Source organism: Phaenicophaeus curvirostris, chromosome 1, assembly GCF_032191515.1.
Source record: "Phaenicophaeus curvirostris isolate KB17595 chromosome 1, BPBGC_Pcur_1.0, whole genome shotgun sequence".
NCBI classification, from domain to species: domain Eukaryota; kingdom Metazoa; phylum Chordata; class Aves; order Cuculiformes; family Cuculidae; genus Phaenicophaeus; species Phaenicophaeus curvirostris.
In genome coordinates, this window is record NC_091392.1 from 88,596,674 (window position 1) to 88,618,548 (window position 21,875).

The 21,875-nt window shown below is 44.0% G+C and overlaps 1 protein-coding gene across 3 annotated transcripts in view; it reads left to right on the forward strand.

The window, feature by feature from the left end:
• LSAMP (limbic system associated membrane protein) overlaps positions 1–21,875 on the forward strand; it is a 1,019,327-nt gene that overhangs the window by 972,041 nt on the left and 25,411 nt on the right. For all 3 annotated transcript variants that reach the window (XM_069867324.1, XM_069867316.1, XM_069867333.1), the window contains 3 exons: positions 14,610–14,744; positions 18,641–18,761; positions 19,734–19,882. In XM_069867324.1, the coding sequence (XP_069723425.1) occupies positions 14,610–14,744; positions 18,641–18,761; positions 19,734–19,882 (405 nt within the window). The remainder of the gene's footprint in view (positions 1–14,609; positions 14,745–18,640; positions 18,762–19,733; positions 19,883–21,875) is intronic.

Genomic DNA, 21,875 nt, shown 5'->3' on the forward strand with positions numbered 1-21,875 from the left:
AGCTCATACTGCCTGAAAATTATCTCAGGACCTTCTTCTCCTGAAGCAGTGAAAAAATACAGTCTGCAGGTGAATTTGCCATTTTAATGTAGTTAACATTCCTCCCCTCCTTCAACTGTTTTGCAATTGCAGACTGCTGAGATTAGTGGCATAAACTCCCATCAGGATATTGACATAACCTATAAGTCAGGAAGTTGTTTTAATCAAACCCAGCATCCCATTTGGAATGTCGGACTTAGAAATACAAGGACAGCAGTTTTGAGAGCAGCTGAGAAATAAGGAAATAAGTGTTTGGGCAGAGGGGGGTTGAAAACCTTTTTTTATATGTATTATTTCAGTACCTTCTGGTCAGAAGTTGCAGGATTTTTATTTTTTTTTTCCACTGAATCTCCTCCTACACAGAGCACTCAGATGGAGTATTGGGATTGGAGAGGTGATAAAAAGGAATTCAATTGGATGGCTGGAGTATTAAGAGGGGCTGTTATCAAGTAAAAGTGTCAGAGGACCTCAGTCCATGGGGCATGGATGATTACTGTGGATGAATTCCTGGTCCTTGGAGCCAGGTGGGAGGGCATGATTGTCATGTTTCTCCCCCACCCCTAGTAAAATTTAGAGCAGCCTTGGATAAGCTGCTCATAAAAATGTCTGCTATGTGGCATAGAAAACAGTGAACCAAAGAAAGAATAGAAGATACCCAAAACTATTTGTCAGTCTCTCACTCACAAACTCCACCTCTCTCTGTTTCCTTCCATCCACTCTTGGCTTTCTAAAGAGGCAATCTTTATCAGCGTGTGACTGACATCCACAGATCAACAAGGTGAGGACAAAGTATTGACAAGCCATTGCAAATGCTTCCAGTGGCGAAGCTGATAAAGAGGAGGAGGTGCTGTAGTAAAAGAGGGGTGACTGGATGCTATGTACTGTGGTGCCAGTCAATATACCTGCTGTCAATTCAGTCCAGCATTGCAACACTCTAATCCACCAGGAGAGAGAGAAGTGGCCCATTTACAACCGTAATTCGTACATACAGCAGTGTGGAGCTGACATAAAGCATGCAGTTTGTACGTTATAGTGATGAGAGGCAAGGGGAGATTTCTGTCCCCAGCTGGTGATCAGTTTATTCACTGAAGTATGAGGATTGATAGCACTTGTCACTATTAGCCCATCTAATGTAGCTGCAGATGCTGCATTTAATCAAATAAACTATGCGGCGCAATTGCAGAACAAGGGCCTCTGGCCTGCACCACTGGAAAAGCGAGTGGAGCAGATTCCTAAAGAGCTGGTGGAGAACTGCAATTGTCCTGCACCATGTGACAGCAAAAATGAGGATATGTCCTGCTTCTGCATGGCACTCTAAGTAGGGGTAGGTGTTTGTGTGCATGCATGTGTGTAATTTACTGAGTGCACGTGAGAGAACAAAATGAAAGCATCTTATGCATGGGATCAAGAGTACACAGAGCTCAGAAGCATATAGAGGAAAGGGATGGTTGGGGCAGGAGGATATGCCCAGTCCCCTTTGGCTGTGTTTCATAACACCATATTCCTGACAATCTTGTCTTGATACTGTGGCCAAAAGAAGAGTCAGAGCGTTTGAGAAGATGTGGTTCTGCCCAGCAGCACAGCTTTATAAAGCGGGAAGCAGCTTCTGTGCAACTAAGACCAGAGCCCTTCAACAAGTTGTGTGTAATGCAATGAAGGTCTGGAGTTTCTTATGGTCCCCTCATCAAACGGCAGCCACATACCCTTTCTGCTGCCTTCTGAGATTGTTTGAAACCAGCCATTATAGGTTTTCAGGCCTTAATGAGGCCTCTTCTCTTGTCCCACCTGCCACAAGGTGCTTTGTCACAGGCTTGCATGAGACTGCATGGATGCAGGTGCCACGTAACACTTGGAACAGTGCAGGGAAATGATACTTGGAAAAAAGAGAGGAAACAGAGCAGCATCTGCTCCCAGGTGATGTGCAAGCTCTGCTGCCTGCACACAGGACCGCAGACACACCACTGTTTTCATCCTCTCACTCTCTTTTCCCTGCCTGCCACCCTTCCTCCATGTACATCTTCACATTAATGCTTTGTCATACTTCCAATCCCACACCTACACGTGTATTTTTTCCACAACTCATACACACACATATGCAGAGTCTAATTCTCACATATTCTTTCACCCACCTGTATTTCCTCTCACATCTCTACAAGCTTTTTCACTGCTTTCCTTACGATGCTCGGCAGCTCTCACCCACACACCCAGATGGTACTCACCGTGCTGCCTATGCTCTCACATTCTCCCATCTTCAAACACCCATCTCTGTAACCCAGTTGTTACTAGTTTGGTTCAGTCGTGACTGTGTCCAGTCAGGCCCACATCTGTGGTCAAGTGGCCCAGAACAAGACTGGCAAGTATCGGGGTTATAAATGAATATGCAGAAATGTCCAACTTCTCCAAACTCACACCCTGATAATACAGCCCCCAAGGGGAAGAGTTTGCAGTATGAACACAGCTGGTTTGTGGCTTTTACTGAAGGAGAGCTTGGGGAGGGAAGTCCAGCCCAACACCTAGCCCTTCAAATGAAGTGACTTGTCAAGTATGCAACTGTGGCTGAGATCTGAAAAGCAGTAAATTTAGCAGCACTCACTTCCACTGACAGCCTGTCATGTGCTTGAAACATAAATAGTGGTGGAGACAAATCACTGCTGTTTTCCTATTAAGCTTTGGCCCACTGGCCTCCTAGCTTGCCAGCAGCATTTCTACCTGGCCTGCTGGTGTGCCTCATCTCAGGGATGGATGTGCCTCCCTGTTGCAAGCTCTGGGAGGGTCAGGGCAGGAATTATCATACTGTTATTTCCTCAGGTGTCCTTGTTCGTCAGCTGATGGATTTCTCACTCAGGCTATGTGCTGCTGGTAGCTCCTCCCTCCACCCAAGGTTGAGGGAACATGGGCCCTTTCCCTGTAGGGCTCATGGTTTTCACCCTTGCCCCTAATTTGTTCCACATAGCCTTGCAAGGTCATGCTGATGGAGTAAATGAGACACTGATTTGAATAAGGGAGTAGAGGTGAAGTTTTCCAGAGTGCACCTGAGGGACTTGCAAGTGCAAATGCCATTGAAAGCCACGGGGTCTTGTCCTGTTAAAGCATTTAGTGGCTTTTGGAAACCCTTCTTTCAAGCATTAATTCTTATATAACCATTTAATAAAACATGCCATCAGATGCTCACATTAATCTTTACAGAGGTGAGAGACATCACTTCATGCTCTAAATTGAGGAACCAGAAGCAAATGGACTCAGCAAGCTTCCCCTTCTTCCCTCTCTCTTATCAGTTTTTGATTCCTCTTCCCCTCTCTCCTCCTTAGAAGATGAAATCACAGCAGTGATTAAGGTGGCCTGCTCTGTGTTGGTTTAATTAGAACGGCTGTTTCAGTTACAGTAGAATTCTCACTGGTGTGCAGTTGCAAAGGCGCTCTAATGAAAACCCTGCCTCTTCAGGACCTTTGAGGAAAGGAGCCTGAGTCCTCAACATGAAATGGATGGCTTTTCATGCTTTTTCAGGTCTTTGGGCTGCCTCTGGCTCCTATAGGAGCTGGGGCCTTGTGTCAGAGCAGGACATGTCTCTCCCCAGGGGAAACAGATGTGCCTGGGGAGGAGGGAGGAATGAGGAAGGTACAGGTAAGTCAATTCCTATCCATGACAGTAACAGGTGGATACAGAGAAGTTAAGCCCAGTGAGACACTTTTAATCAACATGGTTGGCCATGGTCTTCTCATGCCAGGTGTGCTATGGATTTTGGATGTTTTCTGTAAACATCATTTTAAGAAAGAGTAGTTAGGTAATTGGGGAAAAAGGAAATGAAAGATATTTGTAGTTTGTCCTCAAACCGCCTCCTAAACTTACAGGGTAACCTGGAAGAAGTCAGAAAGCAGTTGGTTTGAAACTATTTCTTCTACTTATTGTTTTCTGCCTTCTTCCTTTCCAGTGACCCCCCTCTTTTTCCCATATCGCTGATGGAGACACCCTGTCTCACAGCCATGATTTACTGCAATAATGCTGACAACCAAGGGCTGTGCTTGCAATGGTTGAAAGTTGCAGCTGAGAGCTGAAAGAGCTCAGGGTCTGCATTCACTCTCTGCTTGCCTCCCCTGTAGGACTGTACGAGCTGCAATATTAGTCACTGAGAAAATGCCTTCCCCCTCCTTTGCAGTCAGTGCCCTGCAAGTCTGAGAGATGGAGAGCAAGGGAGTGGCTAACAGCATAGGAATTAAATGTCCTGGACTGAAGCAATCATTTATCTGAACCGCTATCACAATGAATCAACAGCAGATATCTCAGATAATAATATCACAGGAGCCAACCCAATTGATCAAAAGTCCCTGCAACATGTGAGCCCAGACAATATCTTCCCACCACACCCCACCCTGCTCAAACCCTCTGTGATCCATGCCTTGATACCTTGTGATGCTTCATACCTGCTCAATTCTAAATCCAGCCATTTAGCCTGATCTCCTGATCCCTTATTATGCTCCCTGGAAAATATCCCCTTTGCTCCTTTCACCAGCAGCAGATATTGTGGATGGAGTCAGGCAGTCACTGTGCTGGATCTAATTGAGAAACATTGCAGCAAGGAGAATGGTCAACAGAAAAGCAAACAAAACTATTTTTGAAGGAGCTAATCTACCTGTACAAATATTGGTGCCAGGCATCACAACACACTGACATGTTTTTGAAAGGGTAAATCTTGCTGAGGGGTGGCTTAACTCTTTGACCTCATTTCCTCAGTTGAAAACTATAGCTGTGTAAAAGATCAGTGGCAAGATCCAAGCTGATACAGAAATCCTGGTCTTTAGGTTTTAGTTGCGAGATCAGTGTTCAGAGTAGCCTCACTAGAAACAGGGATGAGCTACTGGAATTGCCATCTTGCAAAAGCACAGGATATTCAGGGATTGTGTGATCTGGCCATTAAATGTTTGGCTACAGCTTGCAGAGAAAGAGCCACAGCAATGTGTAAGCTTTTAAGATAATGCTCTTCCCCATTTCAAGTAAATTTGGGCCAATTTGTGATTTCTCAAGCCTTCTTTCATGTTTCAAACATAAAAGGATTGAATTTTGTGGGCTACATTGAATCTCTGGGTTATTTTTTACTTTTTTTTTCTGTAGTTTTTAAGTTAGATTTAAGTTACGGGTTCATTCGTAACCCCTCATCCCAAGAAGTATGAGTAGACATAAGACAAAAGGGAACAAACCCATTATATTTAATAAACAAGGAAACACTTTCATGGCTCCCTATGAAAGCAAGCCACTTGATTCTTGCACAATAGTATATAGAGCATGTCTTGCTCTATGGGAGACATAAGACTCTACTAAGGAACATAACAGGGATTTTTAAAAATGCCACCAAGCACAGACCAACCCTATAGTTCCTAGATTGACAGACTGGCACAGTCAGTACCATTGAGTGTCATCACATGAGGTTTTTCTGAGTCCTGGGACTGACAGAAAGATTTGTAGAATTAAACTAGGAACTACATTGGAGTCCATCCCAGCTCTGCACTGGCAGGACAAGAGTGATACAGTTCAGTCAGGCTTCTTGTGGAGCTTGTCCTAGATGGGACTTGTTGCTGTTGATCTTTTCTTTGTTCCTGAGTCTGTAAGAACTTGTCTTCAAACGGTGTAACAATGATAGTATGAGTGCTTTGTCCAAATTGGGAGAGTCCACAGGAAAAGGATTGCATGAGGCCAAATGAGAGGAAACCAACTGACAGAGTCACTGGAGACTGTAACGGCTGGCTGCTTGCTGTTCAGTTTTAATTGCCTTTCATAGTTTTCCATGACATGCAAGAAACCCTCATCCTCTGCATCAGCTCTCAGCTTGCATTGCCTTCCTGTGCGTAACACAGTGGGAAACAAACACCAACTGATACTCACACACACACACACACTGTTCCTCCTGCCAGGAGCAACCACTGGCCCATCCTCTCTTTGACCATGGTGGAGGAAGAGGGCGCAGTTCCCCACAGAGCTGACCACGTTGCTGGTAGCAATTGATTGACTGCCAGCTACCTGTGCACATTGAATAACCCCTGTGCCTGGGCTGCAATTCTGTCGGACCTCCTGTTTACTGCCTCCATTTAATTAGCTGCTCTGGCATGGTCTCCTCTGCCTGGAGGACTTACCAGCTCCTGCCTTCTTCATACACTCAAAGGTCATCTCAATGATTCATCTAGCTGATTACACCTTCTATTTCATGTTTTTGTAAAGTAACCTCCAAAAGGCAGTGGGCAGAAATTTGGGGACGCAGAAACAGTACAACTATTGGTTTGTTCAAGTTTATATACCATTTTCTTGGCAGTAGAATTAAGGCTTGATGTTTGGTAGCATGGTCATGCCAGCTCACGTTGCAGCATGCAACATTTAGGGAGTATAATATTGTAGCTGTGACATTAGATGACTTAATTTACCTCATGGTTCATAATTTACTTTACACATCGGCATCACAGCCAAGTGGTATTCAAGAGCAATTCATCTATCCAAAAAATGCTGTTTGTTTTCATTAAAAAAGTGTTAGCAAATTTGGGTTAAATTCAGTGAGCAATTCGGGGGAAAAAAAAAAGAAGAAAGTAATTTTCTTTGACACAAAATATTTTTTTTGAAACTATACCTCAAGTTGGAGGAGAACATTAATTCCTTTTCCTGGTTCAGTGAAGAGAAGAAGAAAAACACGGGGTTTGACCTGGAGCAGGCTTGGATTTTTTTGCAGGCGGTGGTTCCCTTGCTTTCTTGTGTTCACATATGGGTTTTGAATGGAAAATATCATCAGCTGCTGAGATGCAGTGGTATATTGCACACCTGTTCTGTGCCCACACTCAGAGTTGTGTGTGAGAGAGTATTATGACCTTTAGTGGTCATTTATGAATCATCTAATCATAGAAGCATAGAATCATTTGGGTTGAAAAAGACCTTTCCGATCACTGAGTCCAGCCATAAGCCTGTCACTGCCAACTCCACTAAACCACGTCCCTAACTACCACATTCCTAACTGCCATGTCTGCACGTCTTTGAAACACCTCCAGGGACGGTGACTCAATCACATTACTGGGTTGCCTTTTCCAATGCAATGTTTACAACCCTTTCTGTGAAGAAATTTTTCCTGATAACCAGTCTAAACCTCCCCTGGTATAATCCCCTCTCATCCTATGACTTTTTGCTTGGGAGAAGAGACCAACACCTACCTTGCTATAACCTCCTTTCAGGTAATTGTAGAGGTGTGATAAGGTCTCCCATCAGACTCCTTTTCTCCAGGCTAAACAGCCCCAGTTCCCTCAGCTGCTCTTCGTAAGACTTGTTCTCCAGCCCCTTCGCCAGCTTTGTTGCCCTTCTCTGGACACGCTCCAACACCTCAGTGTCTTTCTTGTAGTGAGGGGCCCCAAACTGAACACAGGATTCAAAGTGCAGCCTCATCAGCACTGAGTACAGGGACACAATTACTTCCCATCCTGCTGGCTACACCATTTCTGGTACAAGCCAGGATGCTGTTGGCCTTCTTGGCCACCTGAGCCACTGCTGGCTCATGTTCAGCTGGCTGTCAACCAGCACCCCTAGGTCCTTTTCCACCAGGCAGCTTTCCAGCCACTCGTCCTCAAACCTCAAGCATTGCTTTGGGTTGTTGTGACCCATTTGCAGGACCCGGCACTTGGCATTGTTGAACCCCATACAGTTGGCTTCAGACCATCGATCCAGCCTGTCCAGATGCCTCTGTAGAGCCTTCCTTTTCTCAAGTAGATCAGCACTTCTGCCCAACTCGGTGTTTTCTGCAAACTTACTGAGTAAAGAGGGAGTGGATTTTCAGAGATGCAGCAGATCTGCTGTGGCTGCTTCAAGCAGACAACCCCCACTGACAGGCACCCACAACTGAGATGAAAGCAGCATCTGAGCTGTCAGGTCCTGGCTTCCAGCTCCTGGGCAGAGACATCAATGACAGTGAGTTGTTCCCAAGTGGTCTCTCCCACTGGATTTGGTCAGTGATGTCCCTTGAGAGACAGCACAGAGACATCGTTCAGTCTGGGGAGGCTGCTTTCAACCTGGAAGGTTTTATTTGAATGCTAGATGCTTGGGGAGAAAGTTGCTGTGAAAATGGCAGAATTTCTTAACCCTGGCTGTGCCCACAGTGCCCTAGCTGAGAAGCTCCTAGGGTGCAGTCCTTGGCTCAGGAGGCATGGCAGACGGCTTTGCACGCAAGGGGAAAATGCGATCACTGATGAGCAAGGTCCCGTGAATGCCAGGGGAAACCATGCCAGGGTGTTTCCTCCAGATCTGACTCATTTTCATTCAGGAAGCCAGAGCCGGTGCAGAGCACTCCCTGGCACTGCACTAGTTTTTTGGTTTATGTGTAATAGCTACAGACCTAAGGGCATGGGAAGCATGAGGCCAGCTTAAACAATAAATACCCTGCTGTGCCTTGCTGCTTAAACAGAGTAATTACTGCCTTACTACATGTGACCCCTCTGTTCCTGTCCCTCTGGCAGTTGTTGTTTCATGGCTCCCTTTACACAAGGGATGTCTGTGCCTCTCTCCCTGCCATACATCTTTCTCTTTGCCACCGTCTCGTCTCCTGTCTCTCACATACTCAGTGTGTTTCTCTTTATTAGTGGCTAACTACCATTTCTCTTTTTCTCAGTCACTGAAGAATCTCACTTTGTTTGCTTTTCTCTCTCCCAGCCACCGTCCCTCTCTTCACTCTATTTCCCTCTACATTTTTTCCTATCTATTTTTCTCTTGCTCTCAAGCTTTCCCCATTTTTACCACTTCCCATGCCACACTAGATTTTCTGCCTTCCCTCCTTGCTGTACTAGCTATCCCTTTGCTCATCCACCATCTGCTGCTCTCCACTGATCTCTTTGCTAAAAACAAGCCTCTTCAACTGAGGCACAGAAAAAAAAATGCCAAGCTCATTGGAATCTGTGAGGGCTGAAGAGACAGACTGATAAATAAAAAAATTCAAAGTTTTGAATTAAAAAAAATAAAAATCACAGCTGGAGGTAAAACAAAAGCATTATGTCAAAGGCTCCCTTAGCTATTTTTGTCTTTCAAAAGCCTGTTTCTAGGGAATGTATGGTGCAGAGGGAAGGAGGAAAGTTAGGTGAGCAAAACCTTAATAAATGGAGAGTGCAGAGAGAACAAAATCTGCAGCTCAGCATTGGAAGTTGCTACATACAAAACAACTTCAAATGGCATTTATTGATTTGCAATCTTCTTTATCCCCTTGCATCTTGTTTAAGGCAGAGGAGAGCCCAACAAAGATGCATAACCCCTTCTGCTCTCCCCTCTTCTCAACTACAAAGAGGCTTGGAAGGAAAACAACACAGAAGCAGGATATCTGATCTCTTTCTCCACGTACCAAATGCAAACAGATACTTTCAGTGGGTCAGAACTTCAGTTTAGTTCAAGACCACAATGTTATTAAGAAAAAAAAATTAAAAAAAACAGAGAAAGAAATAAAGTAATTTTGGTACAAGAAGAAGCACAGCATTGGATGCACAAGCGGGAGAGTACAGAGTAAAATGTGGCTGCCACCTCTGCAAACTAGCTTCCCCTTTGGAAATGTAAGGAACTAGGGCATGAAGGGAAAGACCTCTTTGGTAGAGCATGTGGCTGAAATCCTTGCTGGTCCCTTGACTACCTGAAAGAGCTGTCTGCACACAGTACAAGTGGGGTTTCCTCCAGTTGTGCATAATTTCTAGAAAGGAAGAGTTTAGCCTTTCAGGGGAGAGTGATGGTGCATAGCAATACAAGGGGCCATTTGAGCAGAGGTGGGAAGGACCCATCAATATGTGGGGAGGGTGTAAGTATGCACTTCTGCACAGATAGTGGGATTTATGTATAAAGAAAATTAAATAAAATACATAGTAAGTAAAGCATAGAATTTATGTTTTTAATGTATTTCTTTCATATATATATATGAGACCATAGGCAGGCATCACATCAATAGGGGACAATATAAAGAGCCTATAGGGTTGTACAAAGCTGTCTCCAAAAGATGAGGGGTATGGGGGCTTTTTGCCAGCAGGCTAACATTACTGAGCAGGTTTGCTGTTTGGGTTCACTATTTACTGTACTGGGTCCAATTAGGAAGCCAGGGGATGGGAAATGCGACTGTGGCAAGAGGGTCTTGAAAGCCCTTCCTCCTGCCCACATCAAAGCTGTTTGACACAGTTCTCTCTGCAAAAAGGTCTCTACCAGCTCCAAGCAGCAGCAGGCACCTGGCTTGCTCTGCTCAGGGTTGTTCCTTGGTTTGATTGTCAAGCCTTCCAGTCTCATACTCTATATCTCCAGCCTCCAGAACAGAAAGCTCCTCTTTCTGATTTACTGGGACAGAGGTAAGGAGCTATGCCGTGCAGGATGGTGTTTCATGGGCCTGCAGCATAACTATGAACATGTGAAAAGCAAAAATCCTGCAGGGAAGAAGGTTGCCTGGAGTCATGGGAAGGGATGCTCTGGGATGAGAAGAGCTGCACTGTACAAGGAGTCATCCCCCCAAGGGAAACCTGGAAAGCCCCTCATTGTGAAGGGGATGAACTAAACCACACAGTACAGCCAGGGGACAACCCAGGTCAGCAAGGAAGGTTTGGCAGTAGGGTCAGAATTTTGTCCCTGGATGACATGCTCAAGGCAAATGTCTTAATCGGAATGGAGTGGCTCATTTACCAGGAGCTGGCAGTCCCTCTCTTTACTTTATAGAATGTATTCATTGTTGTCAGTACCAAAGAGCATTGTCCAAGCATTCTCCCTTCCGGCTTTGATAAACTGCATAGTGACAACCATCAGCTCCCTGCCAAAGCTGGCTCCCACGTGGAAACATTTGTAAATTCACTTGGTGTATAGGGCTCTGTTCCGCGCCCCACCCCCCCACGCCACCCCCTTTGCCTTAGAGGTTAAGAGTTATGTGACTCACCTAATCTGGCTGCCAAGGTGAATTAGTGAAAACATCTCTGTGCTCTGTGCAAGATATCACAACCTGACATTTTTCTAACGCACAATGATACATCTTTCCTCTCCCTGATCTATACTATGACACTTCAATTTTATATAAATGCTTTTTGTTAGAAATGGTTAATGTGCTCTTAGAGGGGACAGGGCTGCAAGCAAAACAATCTGTCTTGCAAGTGAGAGTAGCTGAGTTCTTGTAGCAAAATGTTGATGCCCAGAGTTGAAACAGGTCACCAGTGCAGGGACAGGAACAGTGCTAGCACTATGTCAGCAAGAGATGTTCACATTAACTTCCCCTCAAGTGTTATGCTCATCTCTGTGTCCTGGAGCAGGGGACTGAGGAGCTGAATAGGCCTATTGATGTCTTTGGCTTGCCCTTTAAAACAGAAATACTCCCTTTCACTCATTCCCAGAGAGCTCCACTGGCCAAACCAGCAGCTCACCATCTCTTGGAAAGTGTTGTCTGTAGCTGTGAAAGCGTTCCTGCTGCACATGGTGCACAGTTTAGACTTTAGGTGCATGTACATATGCAAGGGAGAAGCTGAAAAACGTCTTCCCCTAGGAAAGTGTGTACCCTTTTAGGATACTTTGGAGCTCCATTGATGTGATTCTGTGAAAGACAGACTTAACAGCACCCTTAATGAGGGTGCCACTCCATTAGAGCTGGTTAAGTCACCCTCAACCTTCTTTTCATTATGGTGACAGTCTTGTGACAAGGGCAAATTGCAGGAGAAGCAAGTCCCACTTGGAATGAACCCTGTGTATAAACAAGACAGAATTGCAGAGCAAATGATTTGCAAAGCAGAGGCAAATTACATTTTAACCTTTTCTTTTTGAGTCTTTCCCTGATGCCTGGTTAACTTCCCAGTCAACTGACTGACCTATCAGTTGGGAATGCTGCTGTAAAAGGAGGGGAGTGTTGGTTTTCATCTCAAACTGGGAGTGGGATTTTCAAAGTGTATGGTAACTGTATGTGGTAAGAAGATATGGGAATTAAAAGAGTTTCCAAGCAAAAATGAATCATGCCATGGCAAAGCCACAATCTATTGGCTGTACAGACAGCAGCACAGTACAGAAGTTGCAATGCAATTCTTCATCTGCGTTCAGCCATGGTAACACCTCATCTGAAATGCTGCGTTCGATTTGGGGCATTACACTTCCACAAAAATGTGAACTTGTCAGAGAGGTCTAAAAGGAAAGAACAAGTATGATCAAGGGTCTAAAAAAACCTCACCTATGGAGGAAGGTTGACAGACCTGGCAATATTCAGCCTAAAAAAAAAGAAAAAAGATGACAACTGAGGGAGGAACATAAGTGATTTAAAAGTTGATAAAAGGCTATTGCAGAGAAAGAGGGAATGATTTGTTCTTCTTTTTCTGTAGTGGCTATGAAAAAAATTATAGCTTTAAATTGCAGCAAGGGAGACTCAGGTCAAACTTCAGGGAAAGTGTTCCAGTGGTAAGGACAGTGAAGCACAGGAACAGATGGTCTGGAGCAGCTGCAGAGTCTCTGCCGCTGGAGGGCAGAGGATGGCTGTCTCCCTAACATGACCCATGTGTCCTGCCTTGAGACTGGGGAATGGGCTAGATGGTGTACTGAAGTTCCTTCCATTACTATGACTCACTTAAGTCTGGTCCCACAGGAGTTTAAAATTCCCTAACATATTAATGAGTTACAGTAATAAAAAGCACCTGTGAAAATCCCACCCTGCTTCCTTCTCGCCAGGCTCTCTGTAGCATCAGCCCCAGTACACAGCAGAGGATTGAGAGCTCTATCGCAGAGCACTGGATGGGCAGCTGGAGCCAATTTCCTCTCACACCCTTGTAAAATGCACTGCTGCCATGTGGTAAGGCCTTTCAGCAGGCTGTTGTGGGGTACAAAAACATGCATCAAAGCAGTTGTAAGTTTTAGACATAATAATGAAATTTCTGCCCACTTGACCATCTGGTAGGGGCTGGAAAAGGGACTGCTAGTTAGCCTCGCTGAAAGAGAGAAAAAACCTTGTTTTTGCATGAGTTTAATAGGTACACTGCTGTTTTCATGCTGTGTCTCCGTGACGGGGGGTGGTTTTCCCCTAGAATGAATCTGAAAATTGCCAGGGAAAAAAAAAAGGCAAAAGTAATTGTGTAAGAGATGGAGTTCTGAGCAGATTTTGAAGTTGCTAAAGTCCTTATCTCTGAGGGAGACGAGAAATGCATGCAGCTGGCATCCCCAGACTGGCCTGGCCAAACTGCAGCAAACCTGAGCCTGTCTGGTAGGATTCTGCAAGAATTTTAACTACAGAGATGGGGCTTGTGCTCTGCTTTCATGCTGTGCCATGAGGCCAAGGACAACAGCCCTGTCCTCACATACACTATTCGAACTCCATCAAAGAACTCAAGCAATTACACGAAGCCGGCAGGGTTTCAGAAATGCTCGGCACCTATTGAACTGAAAATGTCTTCTGGGCAAAATGTTGTTTTGGAAAATCTGACTGCTCTCTGAGGAGCCTGAATGGGAGCCATTGTGAGCTGAGGTTGGGTTTCTTTGGGGTTTTTTTGGTTTTTTTATTTGAAACCTGGCTTTTACCCTTTGAGTGTTGAGGGATGCCGTCTCTAAACATACATAGACACACAACAGGAGCTTGTGGCTTTGCATGCTACAGAACAGTGCCTGCAGCCAGCCCTCACAGAGGAGGGAAGCATCTCCCTTTATAGTGCTGCCAACACGGTTCATAGTCCTTCTAGGAGGAGCCTTACTTTGCTTTCTGAAAAATAGACTATATATACCAATCCTAGTATTTCATGCTTCCCTGGCACCTTTCATCCAACGATTCTAATGTGTTTTACGTGGGTTAACCTCACTGCCCTTCTCTAACCAGGAGGTGATGGGAAAGAGTGGCTAATAGCTGCAGTTCACAAAGGGAGAGCAAGGGAGTGACTCACCCAAGGTCATACAGTGAATTAAAAGCAAGGCCACAGACCTCCCCTGATTCCTGCCCCGGGCTGTAACCCTGACGCTCAAGTTGCTGCTTTCAAAACTGTGTTAGTGAGGCAGCACGGTTTAAATGTGTCATTTCATATGTACAGTGGATTAGGGATTCATAATGATTATTGGTCTCTGTGAATCAAATAACACTTTGTTTCACTCAGTTTGGTCATATTTAACAGTAGTTCGATCTGTTTGATGGCATTTCAGAGTGGTAGTTGCTCTGAGAGACAGAAATACAGTTTACGCAGTTTTGCAGTGTCCAGAAGGATGCTGACAATGCACCATATCTGAGGACCCAGCTACCTCCTGACTAGCCCATTGGTCACAGACTGACTAACCTCCCCTGGTAGTCAGCTGTCACACCAGTGAATTTGCTCCGATCTCACATGGTGGAGATTTTGCTTCTTGGCCTGGTCAGCTCGTGGGATGCAACATTTTGATGCCACTTGTATGCTTCCTTCCTGATTTTCAGAACCCATGTTTTCCATAACTAAATACAATGCTAGTATCTTGCTGATATGGCTTTTGAAAGAACTTTAAAATCACTCATGACTGCTGTTTATTTGCAGAATCCCTGTTGTGATTGTTCCTCCATAGTAATTAAACAGAAGAGTTCCCAAATCTGAATGCCTAACAGAGCCACTATTTGTATTTTTCTGTCCTACCAGGCAGAGAGTTTGAAGGCGAGGAAGAGTATCTGGAGATCCTAGGGATCACACGAGAGCAGTCGGGCAAGTACGAATGCAAAGCTGCCAACGAAGTTGCTTCAGCAGACGTCAAGCAAGTCCGTGTCACTGTGAACTGTGAGTACATCACAGCTGGAGCAGATCCACAGGGAGAGCTTTGCCCATAAGCAGGGGTGACTTTAGAATAAACAAAGAAGCCTTTCTGGGTTTAAACTATATGATCTGAAATAGGAGGAGGAGGGAGAGTGCTGAGGAGACTATCTGCAATCAGACGCTTATTTCAGGGTATATTTTGTGCTTTAAACCTGGGAATATATAAGAAAAGAAAGAAAGAGAAAAAGAGAGAGAGAAAGGGAAGAGCTGTGAGTTGCCCCTGTCTTTCCCCTCATAAACACCGGCAATGCCTTGTTTTCACTCATCGATATTTAGAAGAACAGTAGAGTGAAGCAAAACTTCAGCAAGGAGAGATAAGGGAGGGTTTAGCCGGCTTGGAGCAAACACGTGCCTGCCTGCACCCAGCCATCTTGGCAGTGCCCATATGAGTATCACAGCCTGGGGAATCTGGGGAGACGTGCAGTAGAGGCATGCCCACAAAGAGAGGGTGCAGGAAGGACTTTTATACTGGTTTCGGGTCATCAGCATAAAGCCCTCTCTAAGAGACCCTCTGTGCACCAATGCAATACAGAAAGGGCTTGACCAAAGGAGACAGCAACACACCTGAAAACACTCAGAGGCACAGTTAGCCATGTGGCCTTACATCCACACCCCACACCTGTATGCATCTTCAGCAGGTGTTGCTCTACCGAGTGGGGCATGGATCCCATCTGCTCAGACAGATGTCCACTTCAGTCTGCTGGCTTGCTTCTCTCACAGTAACACAAGATATTTCAGACCGATGTTATTCTTATCATCCTGTGTGTATGTATGTCCACCTCCATATTTGTATGGCTCATATTTGTCACTGGTTAGATTGAAAGTGAATATCCCCATCTGCCTACTCTGTTTCCTCCTTGGAGGCTAATACCTCTGCAACAGAGATGGATGAATGGGAGGTATATCCTCTCCTGACCTTCTTCAGTTTACACACTAGAATATTAAGTTAAACTGAAATTAGAGGTGGTTACAGGCGTGTTTCAGGGTGCATATGCATGGCCTTGATTCTTGGGCAGCACTCTCAGGGAGTGGGTTAAGGCAGAGAGCTGACAGCAGCAAGTGTTCAAGCCCATCCCAGTCTAATTTGCCACCACAAATGGTTTTAACACCTTTTTAATACCATTCTTGCACTTCTCTTTCTTTCCTTTTGGGCCATCAAATCAGGTCAACTTGCCTGTCTTGTTTAGAAGTCAAGGTTACAGGCTCCCCACAGTATCTTCAAAATCCACACTTTTTTATAAATTCTTTAGAAATTGGGTGGCAGTACTTTAATATCAGCTGCTTTATTGACCAAATTTTGTCACTAATGAGAAACTGAAGTAGCAGATTTTCTGCACTAAAACTGTTGAGGATTTTTTTCTGTCAAAACCAGCTGAGTTTATAAACCCGAGACATTCCGTGAAAACCAATTAATATTTTCAAATATTTCTGTGAAACATAATTTCAACGATGCTTTTAACATGGTTGAAACAGATTGTTTGTATAAAGTCAGAATGTTTGATTTTGACTTTGTTTCAACTTATAATAACTATGCTAAAGTAAGATCTTAAACGTTTTTACTGTTGGAATATGTGAAAATATAATGCGATATGGTATTGCAATATTGTTATATTGCCTTATTTGTAATGTGAAACAAATTATGATTTTCTTCAGGACAGATCTTTTATTTTGAAAGAAAGGGAAAAAATCTAAGAAGTCACGCAGGCCATGCACAGGAAAAAAATCAGTGCTATTTGTGGAACAAAAGCTAGACATTTGCATACATCATTACTTATATTGCTTCCTTAAACTACACCACAAGCAGTAGAAAGCGGGGAAACTACAGTTAGTTTGAAAAATGGGACCTGCCCAACCTCCAGAGCTTCACTGATCCACTGATGCTGTGGAGCACACAGCTTGTCAGCCCAGACTGCAGGAAAGAGCATCCTCACTTTGCTTTGGTCTCACACTACCACCTTCAGGCTTCCCAAGTAATGGTCCCTGCACATCACAGACAGGGAAACTGAGGCCTGTGGTAAAGTCAAGGGAAAGCAACCAAAGGGTATCCTGGCTTCCCTAGGAGCAAACAGCACAACACAGAGCGGTTGCTTTCCGAGTACCCTCGGCTGGTTTGTTCAGGGCCACCACCCGTGCCTTCCCTGAGAAAGCTCTGCAGCAAGCAAATTGCCCTTCACTAGGCAGGCAGCCTTGGGGCCAGCAGTGCCTTAACAAGAGCCGTGGTGGCTGAGGTATGACCTGTCCATCCGTCTGGGCTATGTCCTTTAAAAACCTGAGGAGGGTGGATAAGGCAGGGACTGCTCAGAGCCAGAGGCTGGGGAGCACATGCCTGTTGGCGACATTTTCTAGGCCCACAGAAAAGTGCTTGTTCATTTTGTGACTCACCTCTTAGGCCACATTCAGTGAAGTGGAAAAGGCTTTTCTTGCTGCAGATGGCAAGAAAATATGGTGATTGAACCAAAAAATCATAGAAGGATACTCAAAAAATCACCTTCGCTATCCTTTTATTACCCCTTCTTCTTTCCAAATTAAAATATTTACGTGAACCCACAGCCTTTGAATGTAGGACTCTATTTATGTACACTTATTAATATTTATGATGTTAGAGGGCGCACTGTAATATCCCTAAAGCCCTGCATAAAATCCTGATTAAGGTCAGGAAAGGGATCACATTGAGATGGCTAATATGTTCACAAACAAACTTCTTTCCAGACATTTTCCAAGCAGAATTATTTTTTTTTCTTTGACTGACACAATCCATTTGTATTCTTTTTTTGGCCTTTCAGTGTTGGGATGGATACAGATGGCAGAGCTGTTCTCTGTACATGCAGAGTGCTCTTTATGGTAACGAGTCTCAGCAAAGTAGCTGTTTGAGTTGCAGCCCTATAATCTCTGGGTGTGCAAGTATTAGTGATGAGAGACAAGACAGTTATTCCCTGATCCCTCTCAGCAGCCAGGTGGAAATAGCTCTACCTTTTAACATGTAAAGCTTGTTGCTTAACATTTTGAACACAGGGCTGTGATTAAAACACTGATGACTATCCTACCCAGCACCCAGCCAGCACTGACACCTAGCTCTAACTGAGCACACCAATATGTTTCCCTAGTTTTGTTTGCCCATGGCACAACTCTCAGGCTTCAAAGTAAGCAGAGATGGAAGCACCATGCTGGGCTGAGGGCAGGCTTCATGCAGAGCAATCTCAAGCAAGCCCTTTTGGAGCCTGTGAGAAAACATGATGTCCAGGAAGGTTTGGGCAGGATTTGTAGCCTTAGACACCTAAGAGAAGCGTCTCATCAAGTAGTTTGTCACTTAAAGATGCACCCACAGCTTCTGCTAAAGCTTTTCCTTTTTACTTTTATTTCTCTCATATATGTTGCCTCAGTCCTTTCCTTTCTTATAGTTTTGGTATGAGATACAGAGGTTGTATGGAAAATAATTTTCATGCTACTGTTAAATGTCCTTCTTTCTGCTATCTTTTTTTACCCTCAATGAAGTCTTTCTGTTACCTTCTCTCAGATGAGCCCATGTGAACTAGAGATCCACAGGTAAATATTCATAAATCCAGAAGTCCATCATTAACCTTAACTCTGCATATATATGCCTGTGCATTTGTGACAGAACTTTATTCAGTGTTTCTGAAGAGAAGCACGTGTAAGGAGTAATGCTAATGCACTGTATTAGGGAGAGTTCAAAGAGCAGGTGTTCCCCAGAGGAGCAGAGTGGCGGTGTATGCCGCAGCAAGCAGCAGCGATGGACCTCCACTAGGCCAAATGGTTTGCATGAATAAGCCAGCCCTGATATAATTTCACTGTTTCATTCCACCTGAAAGTGTGAGAAGTCACCATGTGTTTTCTTCTTGCAGACCCTCCCACCATTACAGAGTCAAAGAGCAATGAAGCGGCCACGGGACGACAAGCCTTACTCCGGTGCGAGGCATCAGCAGTGCCCACGCCTGATTTTGAGTGGTACAGAGACGATACCAGGTAAGACCATTAGCTCGCCTCTTCTCTCCTTTCCAGTCCACTCAACAGAGACCCTTAGACAATCACTTGTCATCCACCCCAACTCTTCACCTCAAACAAATTACCCTTTACAAAACTTAAAAGTTGCTATGGTTCCATCAGCCTCAGTAGAGCTAATGTGATCGGGGCTGGAGGAGGCAATCCCTCTCTGCACTGGGGCTGCTGAAAGTAGTGCAGAGGATGGGGTCCATGCCTTTAAGTAAGTTATGGACCAAACCACAAACATCAAGAGGTCTTTCTTCCTGACGATGTTCATGCATTAAACAGACGATGATGCAGACAAAGAAAGAGACAGTGTTAGTCTCTGAATAACAGAATCTGAATAACACCACTCTAGGTACCTTCATCTGGGAGCAGGTACTGCTGTGGTGTAAGCTTCCCTGATCTGTGTGACCTAAGCCACTCTAATCTGCACATGAGAGAAAATGAGAAGAGAAAGAGATCTGACCCTTATGTCCCTGAGCATTTACCTGGTGCTAAGAAGCTTGTTTATTATCCTTCTTCTTAACCTAACCCACATACACAGGCTCATGGCTTCAGTGTATGCACATATTTGAGATATGAATTGGTGTGTTTCACTAAAAAACATTTGTCCAAGTACAAACTAGCCCTTTGCTGGCAATGGTGTGTTCATTTCCATGTGTCAAGAATGTGCAGAGTAAAGAATTCCTCCCTTTCCATCAGCTTTTCTTGCTTCTCCGCTGCTTCATCAGTGGCGTTTCTCCCCACTACACTCCTTCCTTTCATTCTCTCCACCTGCTTTCCATCAATGCCTTCTTTGGTCTACTTTCTTCTCACATCTCCTTCCTGCTTCCCTCCATCCTCACTTGCCAGCTAGGCTGAATGACTTTGATTTGCTCCCTGCTGGGCGGTGATTTCCTTCCCAATATGCAACTGCCATCGCACTACATACCTCTTCTCCTGTCTTCCCAGGATAAATAGTGCCAACGGTCTGGAGATAAAGAGCATGGGGACCCAGTCTCTGCTGATGGTGGCTAACGTCACTGAGGAACACTACGGAAACTACACCTGTGTGGCTGCCAACAAGCTGGGAGTCACAAATGCCAGCCTATACCTTTACAGTAAGTATGGGAGAGGGTGAAGGGAGGTCCACATTGCTTTCACAAAACCCAGGCTGTGTAGGAATCACACAGTGACCAAGACACAGGAAAACATCTGCTTGTCCCCTGGCATAAACCTCCATCCATGAAAAGGCTTTCAGTGTTCTGCTTCAGATTCCTACATGTTCATATATGCCATGAAACACAAACATAGCCAAATTAAAAGGTTTACAGTCAAGCCCTTTGATTAACTTCCTTTGTTGAAGTCAGATTTTGTCAAAATAAAAAAACCCAAACATGTTTGTTTTAAAGCTGGAAAGAAAAACCCCTTTAGAATGACAGCCGTTTTAATAAGGAGACAGAAGGCCAGGGCTCGGAGGGTCTGTGACAGCTGAGATATGACAGGTAATTCAGAGAGATGGAGAGAACTAGCCACCCAGCCTGAGGAGAACAAGAAAGAGTCAAGAAAAAGAGGAATGAGTTTAAAAATGAAAGGAAGAGAAGTGGGAAAAGACAGAATGATTTAAAGGGGCATATGATAAGGAACATGGGGGAAAAAGGTAATCAGAAGATGAAATATGGAATAAAATTCATTCTGCTACATTTCAGTTACTGAGTTTGTCATGTTAAGTGTAAACAGACAGAAGTTTAGACTTAGTTTTTTGTTGGTTGTTTTTGGTTTGGGTTTTTTTTTTTTTTTTTTTTACACAAATGTAGTGTAAAAGGGTAAATCCATTGGCATTCTTTGTTAACTACCTCTGGATTTACTTCGTGGCAGTTTGAATTTTTGTAAATTTTGGGTGCATTCTGTGGAAGTTTTTTCTAAAGAACAGACATTATCATAGAAGAACATATATTTGATTGCAGCACACAAACAAAGCAAATTTCTGCTTTGAAAGTCTTTTCACCCTAGTCTTGTGACTGTCATGAGATTCAAATAAAATCCTCAGGCAGCAATTTGGAACACAATTTTCAAATACTCCAGATTTGTTCTTGCTGATATTAATATAATGCTAAGTTTAGAATCCATTATTAGTGGCTGAATTCTAAATTTGGCCCTCTCTGATGGTTCCTATTACACAGATGAGACAAAATGCATCACTGAAACAAAATATAAGATGAAATTCAATAATGTATGCATGCACATGTGATTTTAGCTGGAGGGTTGCTTTCGCTAGAAAAGCATTTTGCATGACTCCAGAACTTCACCTTAAAGGATCTCAAAGGATTTGCTAGCAATGAATATTTTAACATCACAAGTTATTTAGAAATGGGTGAGTGTTATTAGCACCATTTTGTAGTAGGAAACTAAGGTACAGAGTGAGGAAGAGGTTTACCCGTGGTCGTGAACTGAGTGGCAGAACCCATAGAAGATGCAGGGAGATCTTGCAAGGTTGACATTAACTATTCCAGGAGGAAGTGTGGCAACTGTTGAAGACAATTTGCAGCAGCAAGGGTCCTAGTTTAGCCTCCTTTTGATGTGTATGAAGAAAAGATTCCTTCTTTCAAGTTGTTGAATTTTGTTTATCAATTTTACCTTAGAAGTTCAAGGACTATTTATGCTGGAAAACACCTGAGCGCTTCACAAGAGCCAGAAAAATGGAGGTGCAGGAGCTGAGGGAAATTCAATGATTTTCAGTGGACTGTCTCTAACTTTTATTTTCATTGCTTAGCTAATTCCTATTTCTTCAGTATGTAAGTGCTTCATATTGTTTCAGGAAATCTCTGTTCTCCTTTCTGTTAGTGTGGAAGAGAGAAAAAGAGAGGAAAAAAATAATTCAGGCAAACTACAGCTGTTATTTCTAAGGCTTAGAAATCAGGAGGAAATGAGTGAAGGGAATCAAGTTTCATAAAGAAAGCTGCTCAGAAAACCTACAAGCCCAGATGAAAAAAAATGTTGTAGTGATCACACCATAGCTGAAATGCACACTCCCAGCCACACACCCAGGCTGAAAAATAAAGCAGTGTCAAGTTTTTTCAAGGTAGAGCAGATGCTCAAATACTTGGGAGTGGT